Consider the following 26,909-nt stretch of genomic DNA (forward strand, 5'->3'; position numbering starts at 1 on the left):
TGAGTACTGAGACTGGAAAACAAAGAGTGCTCTTTTAATACTATGTCTTCCTTGGCCTAACTTGTGAGGCAGCAGAACTTAGTGATCAAATGACAAGACCTAGGAATCAGACTCCTAGGAAAGAATCCCAGCTCTACCTCTTACTAGCTGAGTGACCGTGGAAAGTGACATGGCTTCTCTGTGCCTCAGTTTCCCCATCTGTCTATCCAAACCAGAACATTTCGGAGTGAAATAATTTATCATCTGAACCAAGATATTTGAGAATAAAAGAGGGTGTTGTCAATGTTAACGGTAGGACAACAGGAATATACCAGAAGGGTCCCCAGGCAAACGGAGGACGTAAGGTCACTCTAAAGAAAAGGATAATAACAGTGCCCACCTCACAGGCTTGTCGTGACGACTAAATCAGATAAAAGAGGCAAAGTGCACAGTACACGCTCATTAAATGCTAGCTATGATTTTTGTCCTTTCTCCTTCCATTCATTCAGCAAGTCCTCAGTGCCAAGGCATGACTCTGGGCACCAAGGAAGTCAGATATACCCAACTCCCCGCCACAGCGCAGTTCCTCCTCTTGTTCTACAGAGTTTTTGTTTAATTCCCAAGACTTTTCTTACACGTACACAGTCACGACACACACAGAATTAAACACAAACCCACAAGTCAGTATTACGGGTCAAGGACAGCCAGGAAACTCATACCAAATCTGTGACAGTCAGAAGTCTGCTTTACAAAAATGAACAATGAATAAGAGCTTATCTAATCAACAAAGACAAAAGGATTTATTATTATCCCAAAGTCCCTGATCCAGGAAAGCTATTTCACTTTGACTGAAACTTAGCTGTAAACGGGCCTCATAAAGTTTTATTAATGAACGCCCTTGGTAACTTAGCACTCGATGTTTAAAAGCACGTTGCGGTATTAGCTCCCTTTCATTCCTATGTACACCTCCATTACAATGAATTATGTACAGTGTGTCCACCAAGACAGCCTTACAGAACCCATACATTATGAAAGCAAAGTTACTCTAGCTTGTTTTTGCACTGAGATGCGTCTATATCTTTTGCCAAGAAATAAGCATTTTAGTTCAGTATGCTAAAACGATTTTCTCTAAAAGTTAATACTCAACTTGAGAGGTGGATATTCCTTATTTTACATAGATGTCCTTTCAGCTCTAGGGGCTTGGAACTCTAATCACAAATTCCTTTCCCTCTTTCTTTTTTGTCCTCCCTCCCCCCCAATTTCAGTAAAATTGGTCTGGATAACTGTGACCACAAATTCTCGCACCCGAACGTTTCCATCCTCGACTGCGGGGCCTTGCCCTTTCCTGCTCCTCCTTGCTCACATTTCACCAGGCACATCCTCAGTCAGCCCTCCTTTTGTGCCAATTTTTATGGCCGTTAGGGAGGCCACATTCCAATCCTTCAGCGGTTGTCAGATCTCAAACACCAGCCAGGCTCCATCGCTGGAAACACAAAATCCCGACCTCCAGAAAGAGAGCGTCTACCGAGTAAGCTGCGTGTGCATAATTCAGAACAAACTGAGGCGCTCTCGGTTTCTGTTGTACCCCATGTCTCTGTCTTGATTCAAAGCAGCTTAAATCAATGGCGTGTGTTTTGATCTGGTGCTGGTTACACAGACGTGCTCGGTTTGTAAAAATTCAACAGCTGTGCCGTCATCTGCGTTTTATGTCTGTATGTTACGCTGCCATAAAAACTTTTTAAAGTAGCTTACACCGTGTAAACCTCTACTTAAAGTAAGCACAGTTGACACAGCACCTACATTACTGTTTCTCAAACTGTTTTCAAGCTGGGCTGCCACCAATCAGGGGGCCACATAAGCAATTTAGAAAGTCCTGATCGGCCTATGTTAACCGGAATGGAGAATACAAGAGGGCATCGCACACAGCGAAGGCAACTATGGTGTCAGGAAACGCTTCAGTTATACAGGGTTGCCAGATTTTAACTGTAGAACTTGGTCAAAAAAACCCTGAGAGACACAGAGCACACCAATCAGTAATAGGCGGATGTGGGAGCCAGGCAGGCCTGGGTTCTGATCCTGGCTGGTTACAACCTATGTGCTCAGGAACAAGTTACCTAACCTCAGTGACCCTCCATTTTGCCACCTCTAAAATGGGGTAATACTATCTACTGCCCGGAATCGGTGTAAGGTATCAGCGAGCTGGCAAACAGTCTACCACAGAGCGCTGCTTCCAGGCTGTCCCCACCCCCGCCGCCATTTACATGGTGTCCTGGGCCAGCTTCTTTACCTGCAGGAAGAAAGTTGCAAGGAAATATACAAAGAAGGGCAGTGCCAAGGCGGAGCCCCCATCACACAAACCCATTGAGGCCCCAGGGAGAACAAACCGCTAACATTTGAGAGCACTGGGGCAGGAAAAAGCTACTGCCCCAGCATATTTGGTGATAAGTCAACCAGCTTTGGATTCTGACCAGAGGGAAAACCACTTTCCAAGATAATCGGGTTTTTCCCATTATTCTTGGCAGGATGTGGAGAAAAGCAGAAAGGGAAGAAGGCCTTGGTAAAGAAATACAGCATTTGTTTTAAGCAAATCACTTTGAAGACAGGTGGTTTTCATTTTGAGAAGAAAAATAATGTTTAAAACAGTGAAGGGTTACTCCAGATACCAGCCAGGGGCTGGCCTGGGGTCTACAGTGCTCCCAAAGTGCCAGAGCAGTGAGGGAGGCAGATGGGGTGGGGGTGGCAGCTGGCACAGAAAAAGGGGCCTGTCTCTATCAGCTTGCAGTCACAAACTACTTAAAAGTCGTTCACTATACTAATTATCCAAAACAATTATTCGTTCAACAAATATTTGTTGAGCATCTACTATGCATCTAGAACTGAGTTAAGGGCTGGAGCTATGGTAGAGATAAGACAGACGAGGCCCCTGCCCTCATGGAGCTGAAATTCTAGTGGAAGAGACAGCAAGTGCCAAGTAAATCAATGAGTGAGCAAAATATTTACAGGCTGTGATATAAGTACCATGAAAGAAAGAAATGTAGTGGTGTGGTGGGAAGGGAGAAAGGAAGCTCAGATGGAGGAAGTCCCTTTAGACAAATGGCCTAGGAGTAACACCCGAAAGAGGAGAAAGAGCCAGGCAAGCAAGGACCCAAGGAAAGGGCAGTCCTGGGGTGAGAACCACAAGTGCCTGAGCCCAAAGGCAGGAAGACTCGGCGGGACCAGGGCGGGTGGGCAGTCAGTGTGGTGGCCTAATGGGAAGGTGACCCCGATGAGGCTGAAAAGGCAGGCAAAAGCCAGACTGTACAAGGCCCAGCTGGCCGTGGAAAAGAAAGCGGATTTCAACGAAGAGCAGCTGAGAACTACTGAAGACGGGTATACTGTGATACATTACTTTGATGTTGGTTAACATAAAAGGTACTGTTAAATCAGAGACAAAACAAAATGTCCAGATGATATGATGTCTCCAAGATCAATGATAAAAATTAGCACTATGTTAGAGCTCACTGATACACAATTATTGAGGTGTCTTGCCAGCTAGAGACAAACAACTTTAGCCTATGGATGAGATGAAATACAAGGAATTCAATAGGGGCCAGGGGTGGGAGAGCTTGTGCCTGGCAAGGGAACACTATCTTTAGCAATTAACGCACAGTTAGCAAATTAAAGCACATAGTACAATTAACAAGGCAGGCTCACACACACACACACAGGAAAGGCAATTGGGGACTGATTGATCAGTGTGCATGGTGGCTGCCTACACTCACGAACAGGTTCACTGAAACATGACGGAAAGGTACCATGACGGTGCCCTACACGTACTTCTGAATCAGAAATCGGATGAACTGCTGAGCAGTTTTCATCAAGGCTTATCTTTTCCTTTCTTCTCCCCGGCTCCAGCTGAATGTAGGCATTCAGAACCAGGAAACTCAAAGCTGAGCCAGAAATGGCTTTTCTGAAATCTCACTCTCGCTCAGGGACCCACACACAGCCTCCTGACTTGGGCCTCCAGTCTCCACCATCTTTAACGTAAATGGATCTGTCAGGCATAAACATGACCCACTCACACCCTCTCCCCAGGACCTTGTCTTGCAGGGTCACCTGGCCATGACTAAAAGGGCAACCTGGGGCTATGGACTCAAGCAAGGCCAACTTGCTAACTCCAAGATCAAACCTATGACACCGACCAAGAGAACCTGGTGGCCACAAAGGCTGCCCTGAAACAAGCCAGGACAGCAAGACTGGTGGCACCTCACAGAACCCAGCACACTGCTTGCAGTTATGGTATAATGTGCCACAAAACAAGGAGAGGGGGTAAGGAGAGCAACTAAGTGCCAGGTGCTTTCGCAGGCATTACTTCCAACAACTCAGCACTCCTGGGAAGCGCTGTGATCCGAGATGTTCAGATGAGAAAAGAAAGACGGAGAGATTTTTGTTAGTGGCCCAAGGCTACACGGTTAGCTGAGTGGGGCTACCTTGATTGGCATCTAGCAACAGGACAGCCCCCAAGCTGACTTTCTAGCCCCCCTTCCATCTCATCCTTACCTCCCCCCCCTTTATTTCTCCCCACCACAGAAAAGCTAGATTCCTCACCTGGCTTCATCCCAGCCTCCAAAATCTGCTAGCTGCCTCAGAAACGTTACCTGCTCCCAAGCCCGGATAGGGACACCTCACTGCTGAGACGGGTACCTGCCTGCCAGGGGGTTTGGCTGAATGTGGCTGTCTGTGTGCAGTGTCCCCTGGAGAAAACTCATCTGGCTGTCAACAGTGGCCAGAGAAGGAAAGAGCCACCAAATCAGATGATGGGCCTATTTAAAATCTTTATAAATGCCGCCACAAAAGGGACTCAGCCAAAAAAAAAAAAAAAAAACCACTTCTGTCACACATGAGAGCTGAAGGAAAGAAATTCTCTTCTGCCACAAACAAGAAAACTGAGACCTGGGTCCAAGTGCAAAATGGCGTTGGTCATCATCTTGGAAGGACTGAGCCGAGACCCAATTCCCCATCATGCCTCCCTCCTGGCCTACAAAGTAGTCAGGCAACAGGCTACAAAAGATGCAGACATAATAACAATTGAAACAGATGTATGGCCTACTTACAATCTCAGACAAGTCTGCGGAACTCAGGGCTTTGGCTGCTGACAGCTCCATTCTGTAGAGTATGAAATGGTGACTTCTGGCTGACTGTGTCTGAACTCTGGGCAGGAGTGAGTTCCGTACTCTGCGAGAACTGCAAGTCTCTCTGATTCACTTGGCAGCAGAATTATTCTAAGCATCCTGTCCCTCCCACTACGCATTCACACTGGTGGGGTTTTTTAAATTCTTTGCACTTATTTCTGTCACAAATCAAGTGAAACTCATTTTTCAAAACTAATCCAATCTCTAGCACTCGAGAGTGAGGAACCTTTACAACCGGAGAGGAAGAAGAGCTACCTAATTAGGAAGAAGTTATAATTAACATCAGAGAGAAAAGAATTGGAGAACCGCAGAGTCTGCAGTAACAGCAAAATGGAGATTATTTGAGACAGCTGAAACACTCCACCCAGGCCTCCAGAAGGGGACATGCACGGGAAACAAAGGGCATATGGTGTTTGCTTTCTTCAACATCCGTTCTCACCATTAAGAGCTACACCAGCAAACGCTCATTACTGACATGTGGACAAACCTCACCCCGAAATAGACTCTAAAATACAGCTCATAATCAAATAAATTATTTTGCAAAACAGAGGCCTACCTTGATTTTTTTTGTCACATATAAAGCAAAATTTAATAAAGTCCAAAGAACTGGCAGACTGTCTAGTTGGCTTAGTGAAGCGTGAATTATACTTGAAAGAAAGTCAATTTTTGTTAATTTCAAGTTTATATAACTCAAATACTGACACATTCAGAATAGGATCTGATTTTTCCCCCTACAGAGAGATTCCAAGGGGCTAACTTACTAATTAGATAAGATTTTCTACTATATTTAAATATTTCTATCCTAAAGCAAACAGGTTTTTCTACAGTTACTTAAATCATTTATTTCCCACATGTTAATGTTACCACCATTCCCAATGCTGCCCACGCTACAAAACTGTCCAAAGTTAAATTTCAGTGCAATCCTTAACCAAATTATAAGAAACTACTGAATTAGTGAGATCTTAACTGATGATACTTTGAAACATAAAGCTAAGGTCAGCTTCAAAAAAGCTCCCAAGCTTATTGAGATCACTGATCACATCCACTATCCCCCAGCCAGGATGAACTGGGATCCAGAGGGTCAATCTGCCAGTAAATAACAAGTTCAAAGTCAGAGGATCACTTGCCTGTGTTTAACATTTAAAAAGGCCCCCAAATGAAAGGAAACGAGGGCCAAACAATCCAATATGGTCGGTCAGTAACCCTCAGTGAGCACTATTGGTTGTCACCCAGCACAGCTCACTCCCTTCCTCCTTCCCTAGCAGAGCCTAAAATTGGTCACAGGTGCCCAGCCATTCCCCATGGAGCCCATGCCCAGCCCCAGAGGGGCATTCTAATTAATTCTAAGCCAATCACTGGTTCAGGCAGGTAATAGGTACTAAGCTCACCCAATCAGACTGCAGGAAAGGACTTCTACATACAGGCTGCGAACAGGGAAGCAAAGGGCCTCCCATGCCAATGGATGCCATCCTACAACCATCTGCTGACCATAGGGAAGCCAGCCCTTGGGTGAAGCTACTGCCAGAAGGACACTGTGGAGGACAGACAATGAGAACATGGGTTTCTGATGTCACGTTGAGCAGCTGATCACACTGTCCCTGGGGTCCATCGTACCTCTGGTCTCCCAATTATGTGAGACAACAAACATCTGTGTTTAAGACAGTCCCAGGCAGGTTTCTGTTCCGTGCAATCTAAAGCATGCTGACAGGGACGGGCTAAGCAGCAGCAGGGTGGCCAAGAGACTACTTAAAGTAAATGATACACTCACAGAAAACATTCCCCTTCATGTTAAAGGGAAAGGAGAAATTACAAAGCTGAGTGGTTGCCTAGGGCTAGACATAGAAATGAGGAGGGACTGCAAAGGGGCACGAGAATTGGACTGTGGTGACGGTCACTCAACTCTGTAAATACATTAAAAACCATTGAATGGGACACTTCGAAGAGGTGAGTTTCAGGGTATGCAAATTAGATCTCGATAGGCTGTTTTTAAAAAGCTGCCTGGGAGCAGGTTGAAGGAACTTTTCCTCCATCCACATCTGAGGGTGGGATGTCCCTGCTTGAAATCCTGCCTCCAGTGGTCCCCGATTGCCCCTAGAGTCCAAGTTCCTTACGCGGGCACACAAGATCCCTCTCATCTCCTGGCCTCACTTTCCCCCACTTCCCATTCTACTCCCTGGCGAGGCTTATTTCCAGATACTCAAAGTGTTTCTCTCCTCCAGGCCTCTGCTCTTCCTCGCTCGCTACAGCCCATCCTCTTCACCCGATGGAGTTCCTTCCTATCCTGCCCCAGACTCCTAGGTGCCCCCTCCCTTTGTGTACCCTTAGCGTACTGGGCACACAGCGCAATAGGTAGGAAAAGCATATTTCTGGGTCGGTCTCTCCTCTCACCTTCTCTCCCGGGGCCCAGAATGGCACTGGGGACATAGTAGACACTCAACAGATGTCCACTGGACTGGGCTGATCTTTCTCTTTCAGGAAAGACAACAATTTCTCCTTCAGGGCACTTGTGTCATCAAGGTTGGAGGTGTGAGAGTCAGAGGCAGGTTCCAGGTGTCCTCGTTCTCATCCACACCTGCTTTCCTACAGCGACTTCAGGCTCAGCACAGGACACAGGTGGCAGCCTGCACAGTCTGCTCCAGCAGTGCCCACGTCGTGCAAGAAACCCCTTACTTGGACCATGCTTAGTGCTTCTGTTTCTCTGCTCGAACCCTCCCTGCTGAAGGTCACCGTGACAATGCATGGCGTCTCCCATTATATAAGCTTCAGAAAAGGACAGGGAACGTCCAACTTTTTTTTTTTCTTTTTCTGGTTGTGGAGTTTCCCTTTTTTTTTTAATGCTTAGACAAGGTAAGGAGCTGGGGTAAGAAAAGTCACAAATGCTACACTGGGAAACACTTGGTTCTGAAGAAGGACTGCAAGTTCAAAACACAAGAACTTGAGGAGAGGCAAACGCTGGGAAGATCAGTCTCCACCTGGTGTCTTATCTTCCTCCTTGACCTCAGGGGAAAAGGTTAAATAGGAAGATTACGAAATATGAAAAAGACATTTGCTGGGGAGTCCAATATCAAAAAAGAAAAATATCGTATTGTGAAAGAAGCAACCCACAAAACCCCACCATGGAATCTGTGCTTCATCACAACAAAGATGTCACCAAGCCCTCCTTTCTAGCTTGTCCTGGCTCTCCCCGCACTACCAGAGAAGAAACCCCAAACCCAGGAGCATAGGAAAGAGCTGAAATAACACTTTGAGTATTCACGTTGGTAATTTCAACTCGTGCCTCATAATCATGACTTCTCTTTTCCACATTTGGGCCCTGGTTTCCCTGGACACACTCCGCAAGCCTTCACAGACATTATCTAATGCTAGGCAGGTCAGCAAGCTAACCATTAAGTACTCTTTTTTCTCCACGCTCTCTGATTTAAGCCTGTCTGGATGCAATCATAAAGAATTGGTCAATTCCCTTCCAAGCGGGGGTGGCTGTGAAGACTTCTCGTGGAGTTTAGGTCAGAGAGGAAGCTCTTGGGGTGTCACAAAGCTTGTCTTTAAACATCTCAGTCTGATTCCAACAGTGAAGTTTTCAAAGCTGTCGTTACTCCCCCACGCCCAGTAAACAAAGCTGGCACATTTATTATCAAATCATTTCAGTAGCTTTTTATTTTTTTTCAAATACCTGCTGGCCTCACCCCCAGAGACTCTAATTCAATCAGTCTGGTGTAGCCCTGAGAAACTGTGTTGTTTAAACTCCCCTAGGTGATTTCGGTGATCCACGCAGCTATAAGATAGGGGGCTGGGCCTAAAGGGTCAGAAATCCTTGCTACTAAAAGTGGCATCCCCTGGAAGTTTCTTAGAACTGCAGAATCTCAACTTCCCCCACAACCCACCCCCAGCCCAGACTTCCCCCACACCAGAATCTGCCTTTTAAGGAGATCCTCAGGAGGTAGGCACATTAGAGCTGGGGAAGCCTGGGCTATACCATCTTCTGGCTTCAGAATCTTCTAGGGTTTTTGTTTGTTTGTCCTTCACAGGTAGGAGGGCACAATCAAAATTCACATTCCACATTTTTTTCTGGGATCTTACTGATCAACAGGGTGAAATCCTGCTCTCTCTCTCTCTCTCTCTCTCACCATTCTCCTAGAAAATAGGACTAGTCAGGTTAAATGTAAAAGGAGTCAAAAACTAGACACAGCCTGTTTTTTAAATTAAAGCAATACATTTTTCCATCTATGCTGGCAGCATCAACACTTGCATTAGTGAGCATGTTTAAGGCTACCAGTCACGTTCAACTCCTAGATTGCAGCAGAACCTGCAAAATCTTTTAGCATTAAAGGGCTTTCTATGGAACCAAAGCATGCCAGGATAAATAATTCTTGGAACTAATGAGAACTACTAATTGCATCCATTCTTAAAAATCAATATACTTGAAGAAAATTTTTAAAAATTCATATGCTTATTTCCCTTCTTCAAATAACATCATAAGGCATTTACAGGAAGTTGTGGTTTCAATTGAGACGTGGCTGCATATTTAAAAAAAAAAAAATCTCACAGTATCCTATCACAGAGTTCGGCCAAGATTCCCAGCAGGTTCTTAGAACCTGACAGATTTGGGTACCCCTTCATACTAATTACCTTCTGGTTTGAGGGTTTTTAGGATAGTCAAGGCCACCCAGACAATGCTGTACCATAGTACAAGTAGGAGTGAGAGAGCACAGACTCGAGTTAAACCACCCATAAGCTCAAATCCAGATCTGCCATTTATAATCTGTGCTCTCCTGGGCAAGTTACTTAACTTCTCTGGTCCATGGGAAGTGCTATATAAAAGTTGTCAGTTTTTCTCATAGCATGTAGTCCCCATGAATGGTACAGATAAAAGAACTATGCACACAGTGGCTGCTCAGTTATTACTAGTGGTTGGAGAACACTCCATCCGCATTGTATTTCCCTCAATGAAAATATCATTAGCAAATACCAGTAACCTTTTGGTATGTCAAGAAAGGTGCTTGTGAGAAAGTGTTTTCTTCCCCTCATGGTGGAAAAAAAGAGAAAAAAACGGATATAATCATCCTCTTCAGCCAATGTAACAGCCTGCTTCTCCACTTGTATACTTACTATGCTTTATTTATATTATGCCTCATTTTTTCTCAAAGAATAAGCATTACTATAGAAAAAGTGTGAAAAGCATTTGAGCAGGTGAAAAATGCAGTCTATGAAACAGTAGATTGGTACCAATTACTTATTAAGATCACAAAAACTAATTTCTAGAATGTTCTGGGTAGGGAAGTGTCAGACAACACTGCCTTCACAGTATTAATACTATATGGTACCATTCAGAGTAGTAAGACAGCAGAGGAAATTGGGATGTTGCAATTATTTAAACTACCCATTTTTCATCTATTTTTAAGCACTCATGACAAATGACCAAGTGATAGATTGTTCAACGTGTATTTATTAAATCCATTTCCTTAGACAGTTTCACAGCCAATGCTTTAACATAAACCACAAGAATTCAACAACTATGTTCAGCTTTCAGCTTTCTTTTCATTTGTTTTTCTTTTTTCCTCAGAGGCTCTGCTTTTAAGAATACCCATCCTTCCATTAGTTCTTACAGTATAATCATGGGAAGTCAGGCTGCAGGAGTTCAAATACCAGGGCTGACCCTTAATAGACCTGCAGTCTCCATCAAGTCAGGTAACCTCTCTGGGCTTCAGTTTTTCCACCTGTGATATAGTAATAATGGCCACCTGGGGTGGGGTGGGGTGGGGTAAGCAGTAGCTGAGTTGATGTACATTCTTTACAATTACGAAGAAGAGAAATACAGTTTTACTGGATAAATGATGAAGTATCTACTCAGAATTGCAAATTCAGGTTCCTTTCACCCTGTGCCAGGTCCCGAAGTGGTTACAAAGAAGGAATAATAGATTTGCCTTGCTCCCCAAAATGGAGGGAGACAGGAGTAATTCCTACATGTGTTTAAAGGAAGAGAATTATGTAAGCAGGAGAAAAACCACCCGCCACTTGATCCCTAGGTTAGCCATGACAGTGACAGCCACAAAGTTTGCTCTCACCAGCAACATGCCCAGAGCACTTTTATCTTCCAAAGCACTAATATTACACTGAGGGGATCCAACCTTGGTCACGCCTCAGGGCCTTTGCACTCACTCTCTGCTTGGGTGGCTCTTAGTAATGGCAGGAGCCTCCTTATCATTTGTGCCTGAGCTGCAACATCACCTCCCCTCAGAGGTTTTCCCTGGCGACTCCAGCTGAAACAGCCCACACACCCCACCAGTCGCTCTAGCCTTTCCCCCTCCTGTATTTCTTCGTTGCATGTTTCACTATCTGTAATTATCTTTCGGCTTGTCTGTGTTAAACTCTCTGTCCTCTGTTAGAATGTAAGCTCTCTAAGAGCTCAGATCTTGTTAAGCTCATTCAAAAGTGGCACCTAAAATGGCATCTGGCACATAAAGGGCACTCAGTAGACAGAGCTAGGTAATATGTGTGTATGGTTTGATACTTCCAACAGCTATATCATATCCACATCTGGCTCTAGCAATTGCTTTGTCTCTTCAGACTGCTTTTACTTGCCTTTTGGCATGCCTTGTAATTTTTGGTTGAAAGCCAGGCATTTTGTGTAGGGTAGTAGACACTTAGGTAAATAAGCCCTTTGTGTGGAATTTATATTAATCTGGTCAGGAGTTGGGCTGCGTTGAGGTTTTTTGTTCCTACGGACATCAGAAACTTCAAATTCCTCTATGACTATTTTTTTGTCACTTCTCTTAGCTTTGGGGCTTCCCTTTATGCTGCTCCCCAGAGCGAGCCTGCCTCTTACAGCTCTCCCTGCTGTAATCCACTGTTATTATTCCTGGAGGCTTGTTAGCATGCTGGTGGGGGGAGGAAGGGAGAAGGAAAGTTCTCCAATATTCCAAGCCTCAGTCTGGAGAGTACACAGTGGGCCTGTGTCTTGAGGGTGTAGCCTTCACAAGTGTTTCCGCCCCGTCTCCAGGGATAGAGCTTCCCCAACCCCATTCCCCCAGCTGCAGCAGGTATCACTAGTGTTCTCAGTCTACCTTCTGCTTGAGGCCCTTCTTGCAGATTAAGACATTTTACTTTAGGCGAGATTGGGTGGCAGGGGTGTGGGCCGGGGCTGTACAGAGTTCCCTCCCCTAGGTGCAATGGTATTTCACCAGTGCCCTCAGATCATGTACTTTCCCTGCAGATTAAACCTTTTGCTCCTTAAGGAAGAAAGGTCCAAGTAGATTTCTCAGTGGTTCCTGAGCCAGCACCATGAGTTTTCTCTAAATTTTCTTCAATCCTCCCCATGAGAGACAAGCTGGTTCCTGGAGGAAAAAGCCTGCAAAGGGGTAGGACCCCTCCCTGCCTACTGCTGCCCCCAGGCGCTTCACACTCTCAAGCTAGCCCACACTCGGCCTCTAGCAATTTGTCAAATTTTCTAGCTTGGTCTTCCTACCTACTGCTATGTCATCTGGTGGCTTCTGCTCCTGTAAGCAAATGCTCAGGTCCTGTCCTGTGTCTCAGAAATCACCTCTCACTCTCTCACTTTCTCTCTCCAGATTTTGAAATGGCCATTTGCTCTGCGCACTCAGTTCTCTGTTAATTTCCAGTCTGTCCAGATTTTTTCTTGGAAGCATGGGAGGGACATCTTTGCAGCTCTCTATATGTCTGAGCTGAAACCAGAAGTCTACTTATTTATTTTTAAAGGATCAGAAGTATGACAAAATGGTAACATTTGATAAAACTAGGTGGTGGGTGGCTAGATGTTGGTTATATTCTCATGCTCTTCTATATTTTAATAGTTCAGTAACATTTGAAATTATAAAATCAAGGTGTAGGTGGCCATGGTAGAAAACAGTACTATAATATAAATAGACTGAAATATGTGTATAGCACTTGATTCTTGTTCAAAAATTTACAGAGATCACCTGAATTTTAAAAAAACAACCAGGATTTTTGGCAACATTTCACAAACTGTTCTGAAAAAATATAAATCACCCCAATACACCATTAAATTTCAGTATCAGAAAAGGGAAAGAAGAAACTGAAATAGAAAAATTAATGTCCTCAAAGAGAACAAATTTATTTAAAAATGCACATGTTTACAAATCAAAGTATATGAAAATATTACATGTTAATTGATTCACTATTCTTTAAATTGATATCTATTATTATTAATATTCATGGAAGTTGAAAGTTACTAATGCATATGTCTGCAGACCATAGGTCAGCCAGCAAGTGTCGGATCCCAGATTGCAATACATTATGCAACACCTAGTAACCAAATGTCTTAAACCTTTGGATTGCCACTCCTCCTCTAACCCACGTTCCTAATTTAATATAATTGGTAATCATCTGCGAATGAAAGCAGCAGCAACTTGGTAAGATCCACTTCATGGAAAGAACTTTCCCTTCTTACTTAAATAATTCACTATCAGGTAATAGCAAATAAATTATATGCTACTAAAAAAGTGAACCATTTAATAACTCCAAAACTTCAGATTAATCTTAAGGATTGTATATTAAATTCAATTAAACCAGATGAATATTTAACATGTCCCTTCTATGTCTGTAAGACCAATCTGGCCACTCTGGGAAGCCATGGGTCAACATGAATCACCTGCCAGTCCCTACCATCAGGACAGACATAGAGATGGATCACCAGGCTCAGTCCTGGAAGGGCAAATGCCTGCCACATTTGCTCACATCTTCGTTAGCAAGGAGAGTGACTTTTAATTATTTTTATGCTTTAATATTAACTTGTATGTTCTAATTAAAAGAGAAAAAAGATATAGTTTACAGCAAAGTGAATCTTCATTTGGCTTTGATTATAATGAATGAAGACAGGCCTAAGTTTGTCTGTAATGAGACTAAAATGGGCTCAATCTACCAATGATGGATCTGTGGCTTTAATTATCGTGTGTGGCTCTGTGAGATGCACCTCAAGTGGAACTGCAATCAGGGTGACCATTCAGACAGCTAGATGACACACTTCATCCTGCCCGAGAACCATCGCTTGTCAGCTGTGCTATGTTATCACAAGGGCTGTTTACAAATCAGCTACATCTCTGCATTGCAACCCGCCCAAAATTAGATTTCATATCCAGCTCAAGGGCTGGAGATTGTGTTTAGCTTAAAGTTGGCAGCACCCTAGACTTGATTGTCACCTTAAAATATCTGTTAATGGAACCCATTCAAATTCCAGTTTTAAAATAAAAGGATGGGTTAAATTGGATAAAAAAAATATCAGAGGCTAAAAAAGGAGTTAGGTATATAGATTTTGAACCACCACTGACAGCAGAAGCTCACACTATAATTGTATGGATTATATGCACCAAAGAGATCAGCTGTCATGTGACATTTTAAACTAAATAACAGAGCAGTCCCTGGAAAAATATCAATAAGCACAAAGAAGTGATTTCTCAAAATCTGAAACCACACGAACCTGATGTGCTCCAAATTCAAAAGTGTTTCATAGTTCATATCATGTGCCACTAGCACCTAATGTCAAAAATCACTCATTTAACACAGAATAGCTGAAACTATTTTCATAGGGCAGATGTATTTTTTATTTTTAATAGGCAGGTTGGCAATTATTCCAGTTTCAAGATTAGGGGAGAAAAAAATTGTGCACACACTCCTGATTTTGCAGCTGGGAGAAACAGTGAAAGACTGAATTGTGGAAGAAAAAAGGAAAAAAAAAGATTGAATGGTGAATGTAAGTCAGGCTGTTAAACTGCAATTACAGAGTGACAGCAACAAACCTGATTCCTTTCCTGTTTGTGCCCATGAAGATCCCAATATTACAGTGTGACTATAGGCTTAGCAGTTATAACTTGATAATGTTTATGGTTTTAAACAGCTGTAATGTATCTTCTGCCCATGATCTGTCAACCTATTGATTTTGGATGTTGTCTCTTTACTACAAATCATATCGGGTCAGCAAGCAAACCCCATCTCACTGAAGCCTTCAGCAGCTGGTGTCACTGCAGACGATGAAACACCGTCCAAATATGCCCAACCTTGCTAAGAATAGGTTCACATTTTAATGCTTCATCAATTCCAATTATATTTTAGTATAATCATGATTAAAATGTACATTTAATAAATATTTTAAATACAATTTTAATTTTAATTTATTTTTTCTTCCATGCTATGCAAAAACAGTCCCTCTTTGGCTTTAACCTGGCCCAGACTGTGCCAATTCTAGCTACCTGCACTAGCTCTCTCAGATCTTGACCATGGCCTTGATTTACAGCCAGGAAAAGTGCAACCCTGAGAGCTTCCACACGGCTGCCAGTGACACAGCTGATTTGCAGCATAGCCACGACTGGAACTGGAGCCAATTTCAGAGCCTTTATTGGCAACCAGTGAGTTGTAGGGCCCCTTTAGAATAAAAGTTCAGTGTCAGAGGACATAGTGGCCAGGGCCTCCCCATCCCTCCTAGGAACAGAGCATGGCCCTGAGGCTTTTAGAAGAGCAATGTTCACACAGTTCCTCCAGCTCTGGGTCTCCATCTGGGACCACCTGCTTCTAGAAAGCCAGGGCAGGATGTGGTTTGACTTGGACAACTTCTCGGCTTACAAACTCAGGCGAGCCCACTTTGTTTTTCACCCAGACTCCCGAACACATATCATCTCTTTGTTGGTCTTCGTGAGAAAAACCTGGTTGTCCCAGAGGAAGTATGACAGTAAATGAAACACTCATTCCTTCACGACAAGCAAAATTGGCAGCTAAGAGCAAAAACACGCTGACTTCATGCACCTTTTTGCAATAATTGTGTGTGTGTGTGTGTGTGTGTGCATGTGGCTTTTGTGTTAGTACACGTTGTGATGACATATTAAAGAGACATTCATAGCTTCACCTTTACTCTCCCTAAACTCCCCTCAAGAATTTCTTATCTTCCTTGGTGGCACAAAGATGATGAAATTTACTCTTTATCTGGGGGTGGCAGGGTAGGGGGAATATGCTATTTCAAATCCCCTTGTGAGTTAAGAAACTAAAGTAAAACAAAATGTCTTCTGGGCAGCCCTAGAGGTATACCGCCCACAGTTCCCTCCAAGAAAGAACTTATACCTTTGGGATGTGCCTCAGCTTCTCCCTGCTCTTCCCAAGGAGCCCCCAGCTGGTCACTGCCCTGGGGTTGGGAGGCAGTGCTAGGACCTGGCCACTTCTGCCTATTTCCTTTTTTCCAGCTTTATTGAGGTATGACTGACACATAATTATATTTATATAAAGTGTACAACATGATGACTTGATATATGTATACACTGAAATGATTACTATAATCAAGCTAATTAAACATACTCATCACTTCACACAGTTACTTTTTTGTGATAAGAACACTGAAGATTCGCTCTCTTGGCAAATTTCAAGTATACGATGCATTATTATTCACTCTAGTCATCGTGCCGTACAGTAGGTCTCCAGAACTTATCCATCTTGTAACTGCAAGTTTGTGCCCTTTGGCCAACATCTCCCCTTTTCTTCTATGGAACAATCTTTGCTCAGGAGCTCTTTGTTAGGCAGCTGGGACAGAGCCACATCACCACCCCAAGGCTCTCCCTGTCCGGCCCTTCCATCTTGCATGGTGTTATCCCCCACCCCCATAACCTCCTATACTCCTAACTCCATCTCAGCGTCTGCATCCCGGAGAGCCCAACAGATGAACGTCATCTAAGTATTGTTCCAGGGTTTCAGATTAGCTTCATATTTATATTAGTAACTAATATTTGTTGACTGATTAATATGTGCCAAACACTACTCTAAATTGCTCTACATGTTCTACATCATGGGGTGACAGGTAAGGAAAGCAGCCATCCCAGCATCAGGCACGAGTTGCAGAGCCAGAGGTGGTTCTGCGGTGGGCCTGGGTCCAGATCCCTGCTGATGGCTGAGCAGCTGTGCAAATTCCTATCTCTAGCCTGGACCTGGCCCCTGCACTCCAGACCCACACCCCTAACAGGCTTCCTGGTTCTGAGCACAAAAACCTTAGAATCATACTCCCCTCCTCCCTCTCTTGCCACATACCCAGTCTTATCAGCAAATCCTGTTGGCTCTACTTTCAGAAATATCCAGAATCTGACCATTTCCTACCGCTCCCACTGCCACCCCCAGTCTCCCCTGGATTCCTGCAAAGGGCCTCTGAACTGCTCTCCCCGCTCCCACTCTTGCCCCTTGCAGTCTGTTCTCAACACGGCAGCCAGAGGGAACCTGTTAAAACATCTCTGGTCACATTCCTCCTCTGCGAGAGCTCCTCCAATTACTCCCTATCTCACTCAGTGTCACAAGACCTCACAGGGGCCCTCCCTGATCTGGAGCCCTGTAACCTCAAACCCCTTCTGCTGGTGCTCTTCCCTGGTCCTCTCTCCTCGGGTGGCACACCAGTCTCTTTGTTGTTCCTCTAACACGCCAGGGACTTTGGATGTGTTGTTCCCTCTGCCAGAAAGGCTCTTTCCTCCAGATCTCTACAAAGCTCTCTTCCTCACTTCCTCAAGTCTAAACTTAAATTCCCTCTTTAGAGAGGCCCCTCCCCCACAACTCCCCTCCTCCACGCTTCTTTTCTCCTCCCAACTCTACCTCTATCATTGGCCCTACCAGTCTCCAGGCCAACCATAGAGGAGCCAAGTGGTAATGCTTCCTTGGACCTGCTCAGGGCAGGGAGCAGGGGCTTCCCTGAATCCCAGCCTCCGACCCTTGGTGGCACAAAGATGATGAAATTTACTCTTTATCTGGGGGTGGCAGGGTAGGGGGAATATGCTATTTCAAATCCCCTTGTGAGTTAAGAAACTAAAGTAAAACAAAATGTCTTCTGGGCAGCCCTAGAGGTATACCGCCCACAGGTCCCTCTAAGAAAGAACTTATACCTTTGGGATGTGCCTCAGCTTCTCCCTGCAACACAATGACAGAATCTGACCATCTTGACAGATGACTGCAACACCCATGACCCACGACAGGCTGGAGAACTATAGTATACGGGAAGTGCTATGATTTTTTTCTTTTTGATTTAATGGAAAACAACAGGGACAAGCATTAGGAATCCTAAAAAATACTAATGCTGGGACTCACAACCAGAGATACGGATGGGTCTGGAATGCAGCCTAGGCTTCAGGGTTTTTTAAAGATCCCTGGATGATACTCATGTGTAGCCAAGCTTAAGGTCCACTGGAGATCTTTTTTTAAAATTTTTATTTTGAAATAATTACATACTCACAGGAACTTACAAAAATAGTGCATAGAGTCCCAAGAACCCTTCACCAAGCCTTCCTCGGTGATGATATATGAATATCGTACAAAATTAAAACAAAGAAATTGACATTGGTACAATACTGTTGACTACACTACAGGCCTTATTCAGTTTTCACCAGTCTTTCTATGCACTGGGGCGTGTGTACGTGTAACTCTACGCAATTTGGTCCAGTGCATAGATTTCTGCAACCATCAATCAACACAATCAAGATACAGAACTGTTCCATCTCCACAAAGGAAATCCCTCATGCTACCCCTTTAGAGTCGTACCAAACACTGTACCTTGGCAATCAATAATCTGTTCTCTAAGTCTATAGTTTTATCATTTTCAGAATGTAATATAAATGAAATCATGCAGTATGTAACATTTGAGATTGGCTTTAATCACAAAGAACAATGCCCCTGAGATTCATCTAAGTTGTTGCATGTGTCAACAGTTCATTCTATTTCATTGCTGAGTAGTCCATGGTATGGATGGACCAGAGTTTGTTTGACCATTTACCCATCAAAAGACATTCAGGAAGTGTCCAATTTGCAGCTATTACAAATAAAGTTGCTATGAACATTTGCGTGTACGGGTTTTCAGGTGAACGTAAGTTTTCAGTTTTCTGAGATGTGTCAAAGAATGCAACTGTCGGATTATATGGGAAGTACATAGTTTTTATAAGAAACCGCCATACTATTTTTCAGAGTGACTGAACCATTTTACATTCCTGCCAGCAATGTATGAGAGAACCAGTTTCTCCCCACCCTTGCCAGCATTTGGTGTTATCACTATTTTTTATTTTAGCCATGATAATACCCATTCTAACAGATACATAATAATATCTCATTGTGGTTTTAATTTATATTTAAATATCTCTAATGGTTAATGATGTTAAACATGTTTTCATGTGCTTATTTTACATCTTTATATCCTCTTCGGTGAAATGTCTGTTCATGTATTTTACCCATTTTTATTGGATTTTTTAATATCTTACTGTTGCATTTTGAGAGTTCTTTATACATTCTAGATACGAGTCCTTTGGTTGGACATGTGGATTTGTAAATATTTCCTCCCAGTCTGTAACCTGTCTTTTCATCCTCTTCGCAGGGGTTTTCACAAAGCAAAAGCTTTTAATTTCAATGATGTCTACTGGATCAATTTTTTCTTTAATAGATTGTGCTTTTGATGTGATATCTAAGAACTCTTCACCTGGGCCTAAGTCCAGGAATTTTTCTCTTGTGTTTAATTCTAAAACTTCTATAGTTTTATATTTTGCATTTAAATTCATGATCTATTTTGAATTAATTTGTTAAAAGGTGTAAGATTAAGTCCAGGTTCATTTGTTTGTCTACGGATATTCAATTACTCCAGCACCATTTGTTGAAAAGGCTATCCTTCCTCCATCGAATTGCTTTTGCCCTTTTGTCAAAAAATCAGTTGGGCATATTTGTATAGGTCTATTTCTGGATCCTCTAATCTGTTCCACTGACCTATGTGTCTATTCCTGCATCAATACTACACTGGCTTGATGACCATAGCTATTAAAATAAGTCCTAAAATCAGGTACATTCCTTCTACTTTGCCTTTCTTTTTCAAAATTGCTTTAACTATTCTAGTTCCTCTGATTTTCTTTATAAATATTAAAATAAGCTAGTCTATATCTACAAAAAATATTACTGGGATTCTGACAGGAATTGCATTAAACCTACAGATTAATTTTGGGAGACTCAGCATCTTTACTATGTCGACTCTTCCAATCCATAAACATGTTATACCTCTCCATTTATTTAGATCTTCTTTTAATATTTTCATCAATGTTTTACAGTTTTCAGCATACACATGCTATACATGTTTTGTTAGATTCATACTTAAGTATAGTCATGTGTGTATAACACCATTTTGGACAATAACAGACCACATATACAACAGTGGTCCCATAAAATTATAATGTTGTATTTTTACTGTACCTTTTCTATGTTTAGCTATGTCTAGATACACAAATACTTACCATTGTGTTATAATTGCCTGCAGTATTCAGTACAGGAACATGCCATACAGGTTTATAGCCTAGGAGCAATAGGCTATATCATATAGCCTAGGTATATAGTAGGCTATATACCATGTAGGTTTCTTGTAAGTACACTCTATAATGTTCACACAACAAATCACCAAACAATGCATTTCTCAGATTGTATCCATGTTGTTAAGTGATACATGACTATATTTCAATATTTTAAGGAGAGACTGTAAATGGTACTGTGTTTTTAATTTCAGTTTCCATATGTTCATTGCTAGTATATAGAAATATTAATTTTTGTGTGTTGATATTGTATCCTGCAACATTGCTGAACTCACTTATTAGTTCTAGGAGTTATTTTGTAAATTTTGGGGGTGTTCTACATAGAGAATTATGTCATCTGCAAATAGGTACAGTTTTATTCTTCTTTTCTAATTCATATGCGTTTTCTTTTTCTCAACTAATTGTGCTAGCTAGGACTTCCAGTATTATATTTAGTAAGACTGGTGAGAACATACATTCTTGCCTCTTCCCATTCTTAGGGGAAAAGCATACAGTCTTTCACCATTTAGTATGGTGTTAACTGTAGGATTTTTCTAGATGCTCTTTATTAAGTTGGGGGAGTTCCCCTCTATTCCCAGTTTGCTCACAGTTCTGATCATGAATGGGTATTGAATTTTGTCAAATTTTTTTGTATCTATTGATCTGATTATGTGGTTTGATTTTTTTTTCTCCCATAGCTTGTTATGGTGGATTACACTGATTGATTTTCAAATACTGAAGTGGCTTTGCATACCTGGAATATACCCCACTTAGACATGGTATATAATTTTTTTTATAAGTCGTTGGATTGTTTTGCTAATACTTTGCTGAGGATTTTTGTATCTGTGCCTGTAATTTTCTTTTTTGTTCTGTCTATCTGGTTTTGGTATCAAGGTAACACTAGCCTCATAAAATGAATTAGGATATATTCCCTCCTCCTCTATTTTCTGGAAAAGATTATGCAGAATTGGTGCTAATTCTTCTTTAAATGTTTTGTGGAAATCACCAATGAAAACCTCTGGGCATGGAGACTTCTGTTTTGGAAGATTTTAATTATGAATTCAATTTCTTTAATAGTTATAGTACTATTGAGATTATTTCATCTTAGGTAAGTTTTGGTAGTTTAGGCTTTCAAGGAATTGGTCCATTTTATCTAAGCTGTTGAATGTATATGCAAAGATGTTTGTAGTATTCTCTTATTGACCTTTTAATAGCTACAGGATCTGTAGCGACATCACCTGTTTTGTTCCTAATATGGTAACATGTATCTTCTTTTTATCTTTGCCAGTCTTCTTAGAGATTTATCCATTTTATTGATCTTTTTAAAGAACCAGCTTTTTATTTGATTTTCTCTGTTGTTTTTCTGTTTTCAACTTCGGTGATTACTGCTCTTTATTATTTCCTTCTTCTGCTTGCTTTGGGTTTATTTTGACTTTCTTTTTCTAATTTCTTGAGGTGGGAGTTTAGATTATTAATTTGAGAACTTTCCTTCATTCTAATGTAAACATTTAGTGTTATAAATTTCCCTTCCAGCACTGCTTTAGCTGTGCCCCACAAATTTTAATATGTCGTATGTTCATTTTCATTCAGTTTTATGTTTTTTTAAAATTTATTTTGAGAATTCCTCTTTGACTGATGGATTATTTAGAAGTGTGTTATTTGATTTCCAAGTGTTTGGACATTTTCCTGTTATCTTTCTGTTATTGATGTCTAGTTTAATTACATTATGGGTTCTTTGAAGAACATATTTTATATGATTTCCATTCCTTTAAATATACTGAGGTTAGTTTTATGACCCAGGATATGGTCTAATTGGGTTAGCATTTCATGGATACTTGAAAATAATGTGTTTTATGCTGTTTCTGGTAGAATGTTCTATAAAGATCAATTAGAACCTCTTAGTTGATGATATTGTTCAGTCCTTCTATATCTTTGCTGATTTTCTGTTCAAGATCTGTCAAGTTCTGAGAGAGGGATGCTAAAGTTCCAAATATAATTGTGTGGAATAATCTATTTTCCAATTCTATCAGTTTTTGCTTCATATATTTTGCAGCTCTGTTATTTGGTGCATATATATTTTAAATTGCTATGTCTTCTTGGCAGAATGATACTTTATCATTGTGTGATCTCCTTCTTTGTCCCTGGTAATTTTTTTTGGTCTTTGGTCTACCTTATCTGATATTATATAGAGCCACTCTTGCTTTTTTAAAATTAATATTTGTATGGCATATCTTTTTCCAACTCTCACTTTCAATGTATCTATATCAATATATTTTAAGTGAGTTTTTTATAGATAGCATATACTTGAGTCATGTTTCTTATCTATGATATATTATCCCTGTTTTTTAATTGATATATTTAGAATATTCACTTTTAAAATTAATTATTGACATGTTAGGGCTTAAGCCTGAGATTGTATTATTTATTTTCTGTTTGTTCACTTTGTTTTTCATTCTTCTCTTTCCTTTTTCTTGTCTTCCTGTGGGTTACTTGCACATTTTCAAGAATTTCATTTTGGCCGGGCGCGGTGGCTCACACCTGTAATCCTAGCACTCTGGGAGGCCAAGGCGGGCGGATTGTTTGAGCTCAGGGGTTCGAAACCAGGCTGAGCAAGAGCGAGACCCCGTCTCTACTAAAAATAGAAAGAAATTAATCAGACAACTAAAAATATATAGAAAAAATTAGCCGGGCATGGTGGCGCATGCCTGTAATCCCAGCTACTTGGGAGGCTGAGGCAGAAGGATCACTTGAGCCCAGGAGTTTGAGGTTGTTGTGAGCTAGGCTGACGCCATGGCACTCACTCTAGCCTGGGCAAAAGAGTGAGACTCTGTCTCAAAAAAAAAAAAAAAAAAAAAAAGAATTTCATTTTGTTTTGTCTATAGTCATTTTTAGTATATCTCTTTGTATAGTTATATTTTAGTGGTTTTACAATATACATATGTAACTTATCACAGACTACTGGTATCAACATTTTCCTATTTCAATAATGTTTAGAAACCTCACTTCCACCTAGGTTCCTTTCTATCCTCCCTATTTCTTACATATAATTGTCTTATATATTACCTCTACATATGTTGAACACCACACCAGATACATAATTTTTGCTTCAACTATCAAACATGTTTTTAAAAATTAATGATGCATACCCTACATATAGCCTATTATACATACTCCCTATTTTTATTCATTCACTGTTTTTTCCTTTATGAAGTTCCAAGTCTCCTCTGTTATCATTTCCTTTATGTTTAGAGAATTTCTTTAGGCATTATTTAAGGATAGCTCTGCTATTGATAAATTCTCTTCATTTTCCTTCATCTGAGAATGTTTTTATTTTCTCTTCATTCCTGAAGGATATTTCCACCAGATGTAGAATTCAGAGTTAATCATTCTTCTCTTTCAGCCCTTGAAAATGCTGTGCACTTCCTTCTGGACTCCATGATTTCATATGAGAAATCCACTGTCATTCAAATTATTCTTCCCTATAGACAATGTCATTTGTCTCTTGCTGCTTTGTCTTTGCCTTTAGTTTTTAGAAGTTTGATTATGGTATATTTTGGCATAGATTTCTTTGGATTTATCTTTTTTGGGTTTTGCTCAGATTTTTACTTCTGAAGGTTTATGCCTTTTGCCAAATTTGGGGAAATTTCAGTCATTATTTATTTAAATATTGTCATTTTTAAAATTTTTTAATTAGAGATGGGGGTCTTGCTATGTTGCTCAGGCTGGTCTCAAACTCCTGGGCTCAAGCAATCTTCCCAGCTCGGTCTCCCAAAGTACTGGGATTACAGGCATGAGCTACCATGCCTGGCCTAAATATTGTTTATTCTCATAATCTTTTCTTCTTCTAGAATTACACTGACACAAATGTCAGATCCTATGTTGTTGTCCCATACGTCTCTGATGCTCTGCTCATTTTTTTTCTGGACTATTTTCTGTTGTTCAGATTGGGTAAATTTCATTGATCCATTTTCAATTCACTGATTCTTTCCTCTATCATTTCTAATCTATTATTGAGCTCATCCAGTAAGCTTTTTAATTTGGTTACTTTCCTTTTTAGATTTCTATTTTTTCATTATCTTCAATTTATTTGCTGAGATTTTCTAATTTTTCATTTGTTTCAAGAATGTCTGAAATTGCTTGTTAAAGCATTTTTATGATGGTTGTTTTAAAATCTTTGTCAGGTAATCCCAATATGAGTCTTCTCAGTGCTGGTAATAAGGTTTGGGTATTTGTTTCTTCCAAATCTCATGTTGAAATTTGATCCTCAGTGTTGGAGGTGGGACCTAGTGGGAGGTGTTTGGGTCATGGGGGCAGATTTCTCATGAATGGCTTGGAGTCCTCACCTCAATAATGGGTGAGTTCTCGCTCTATTAGTTCACACAAGAGCTGGTTGTTTAAAGGAGCCTGGCACCACCTTCTCTTTTTCTTTGTTCCCTCTATCACCATGTGACATGCCTGTTCTCCCTTCACCTTCCACTTTGATTGGAAGCTCCCTGAAGCCCTCATCAGAAGCAGATGCTAGCCTCATACTTCTTGTACAGTCTGCAAAACTGTGAGCCAAATAAACCTTTTTTCTTCGTAAATTACCCAGCCTCAGGTATTCCTGTATAGCAGCACAAAATGGACTAACACAGTTGGTATCTGTTGGACTTTTCTCATTCCAGTTGTGATTTTCCAGGTTCTTAGCATAACCAGTGATTTTTTATTGTATCCTGGGCATTTGGGCTATTATGTTATAAGACTCTGAGTCCTATTTAAATTTTATCAGGCATTAGGTTAAGCATGCAGGTCCTGGGCTATTTTTGTGGGCTGCAGTTTTAATGACAGTTTAGTTTCCAGAGGCTTTACACTGCTATTCTGGTCTGCTTCATTTATATCACTTAGAGGTCACTCTGAAAACCTGGGTGATGCTCCACATTAAAGTTTGTTTGTTTGTTTTTTAGAAGCAGGGTCTTGCTCTGTCACCCAGGCTGGAGTAGCACTATCATAGCTCACTGCAACCTTGAATGCCTGGGCTCAAGCAATCTTCCCTCCTCAGCCTCCCAAGTAGCTGGGACTACAGGCACGCACCACCATGCCCAGATAATTTTTTTTGAGATGGGGTCTTGCTATGTTGCCCATGCTGATCTCGAACTCCTGGCCTCAAGTGATCCTCCCACCTCAGCCTCCCAAAGTGCTGGGATTACAGGCATGAGCCACTGCACCCTACCCCATGCTAAAGTGTTTATTGCTAAACTTTTTGGTATGTTAATTCTAGTCAGGTTCATGTGTAGGTAGATCAGGAGTTTGCCCAGGACTTCCTATGCAGGAAGGGAGAGTCCCTTCAATGAATCCCTTTCTCCAGCTCTCTCCTCTCCAAGATCTTCCCCATTTTCTAGTAGGTAGGATGAGGAGGAACTTCCTACCACTGCTGAGTGGGGGCAGGGAGGGTAAACTCCCCAATGACAACATGCCAGCAAATGAGGGGAGAGCTACCATGGGTTGCCTGGTACCACTGAGTAGGGCACAGAAGTCCAGATTCCCCACTCAGTCTCTAGTGACAACCTGCCAGCAGGGAAGGAGAATACCACCCCAGGCCATATACTTAATGGCTTAAAACAGTACCCATTTATTATCTCACAGTTCTATAGGTCAAAAGTCCTGGCAGTCTCAACTGGGTTCTTTGCTCACTCAGGGTCTCACAAGGCCAATATCAATATGTTAATAGGCTGGAGTTTTATTTGCAGGGTTGGGAGAATTTTCCACTTAGAAGCTCACTCAGGTTGTTGGCAGAATCCAGTACCTTGTGGCTGTAGGTCTGAGGTCTCCATTTCTTTCCTGGCTGTCAGCCAAGGTCTACTCTCTGTCCTATAGGCTGCCTATATTCCTTCTCACATGATCCGTCCATTTTCAAAGCAGCAAGTCCCTCTCAAGCTCTGAGACTCTCTGACTTCCTCTCCTGCCACTAGACCTAGAAAGTTCTCTGCTCTTAAGGGCTTATGTAATTTATTAGGCCCACCTGGATCACCTCCCTTTTTTAAGGTCAGCTGTGCCATATAACATAACACAATCACTGGAGTGATAATTCATCACATTCACAGGTTGTGGGGACTTGGGAGTGGAATCTTAAGGACTATTCCTAGAAATTCTGCCCACCTCACTACCACCAGGTAGAGGGTAGGGTGCAGTAAATGATTTAGTCTAGAGGTTCTGCAATTAGAATGTATTAATTCTAATGAACTCGAATTGAGCATTGTTTACATGTTACTATGTTTTTTGTGTATTTGCAATAAACATTTTTTTTACAATTTCCAACATGATGTTTCCTTATATATTCATTTACATAGCTACTTTATTCATAAAGCTACTTTAGAAATAACATTATAATATTTTCAAATCTAGGTCAAGGCTTCCAATTCACATGCTCTTGAGAAAAGACATTAGATTTAAAAAGATGCTGCTGCCCTATCAGTACCATTGT

The 26,909-nt window shown here is 41.5% G+C and overlaps 1 protein-coding gene across 2 annotated transcripts in view; it reads right to left on the bottom strand.

Annotated features, from left to right (window-relative positions):
* Positions 1–26,909, bottom strand: part of SH3KBP1 (SH3-domain kinase binding protein 1) — a 330,680-nt gene that overhangs the window by 252,897 nt on the left and 50,874 nt on the right. The window contains exon 1 of one of the 2 annotated variants that reach the window (XM_012651704.1): positions 5,073–5,242. The exons of the other annotated variant lie outside the window; for it this stretch is intronic. Coding sequence (XP_012507158.1) covers positions 5,073–5,123 — 51 coding nt within the window. The 5' untranslated portion in view covers positions 5,124–5,242. Of the gene's footprint in view, positions 1–5,072; positions 5,243–26,909 lie in introns of those variants that run through there. 2 annotated transcript variants of the gene reach the window in all.

Source organism: Propithecus coquereli, unplaced genomic scaffold, assembly GCF_000956105.1.
Source record: "Propithecus coquereli isolate 6110/MARCELLA unplaced genomic scaffold, Pcoq_1.0 Scaffold362, whole genome shotgun sequence".
Lineage (NCBI taxonomy): Eukaryota > Metazoa > Chordata > Mammalia > Primates > Indriidae > Propithecus > Propithecus coquereli.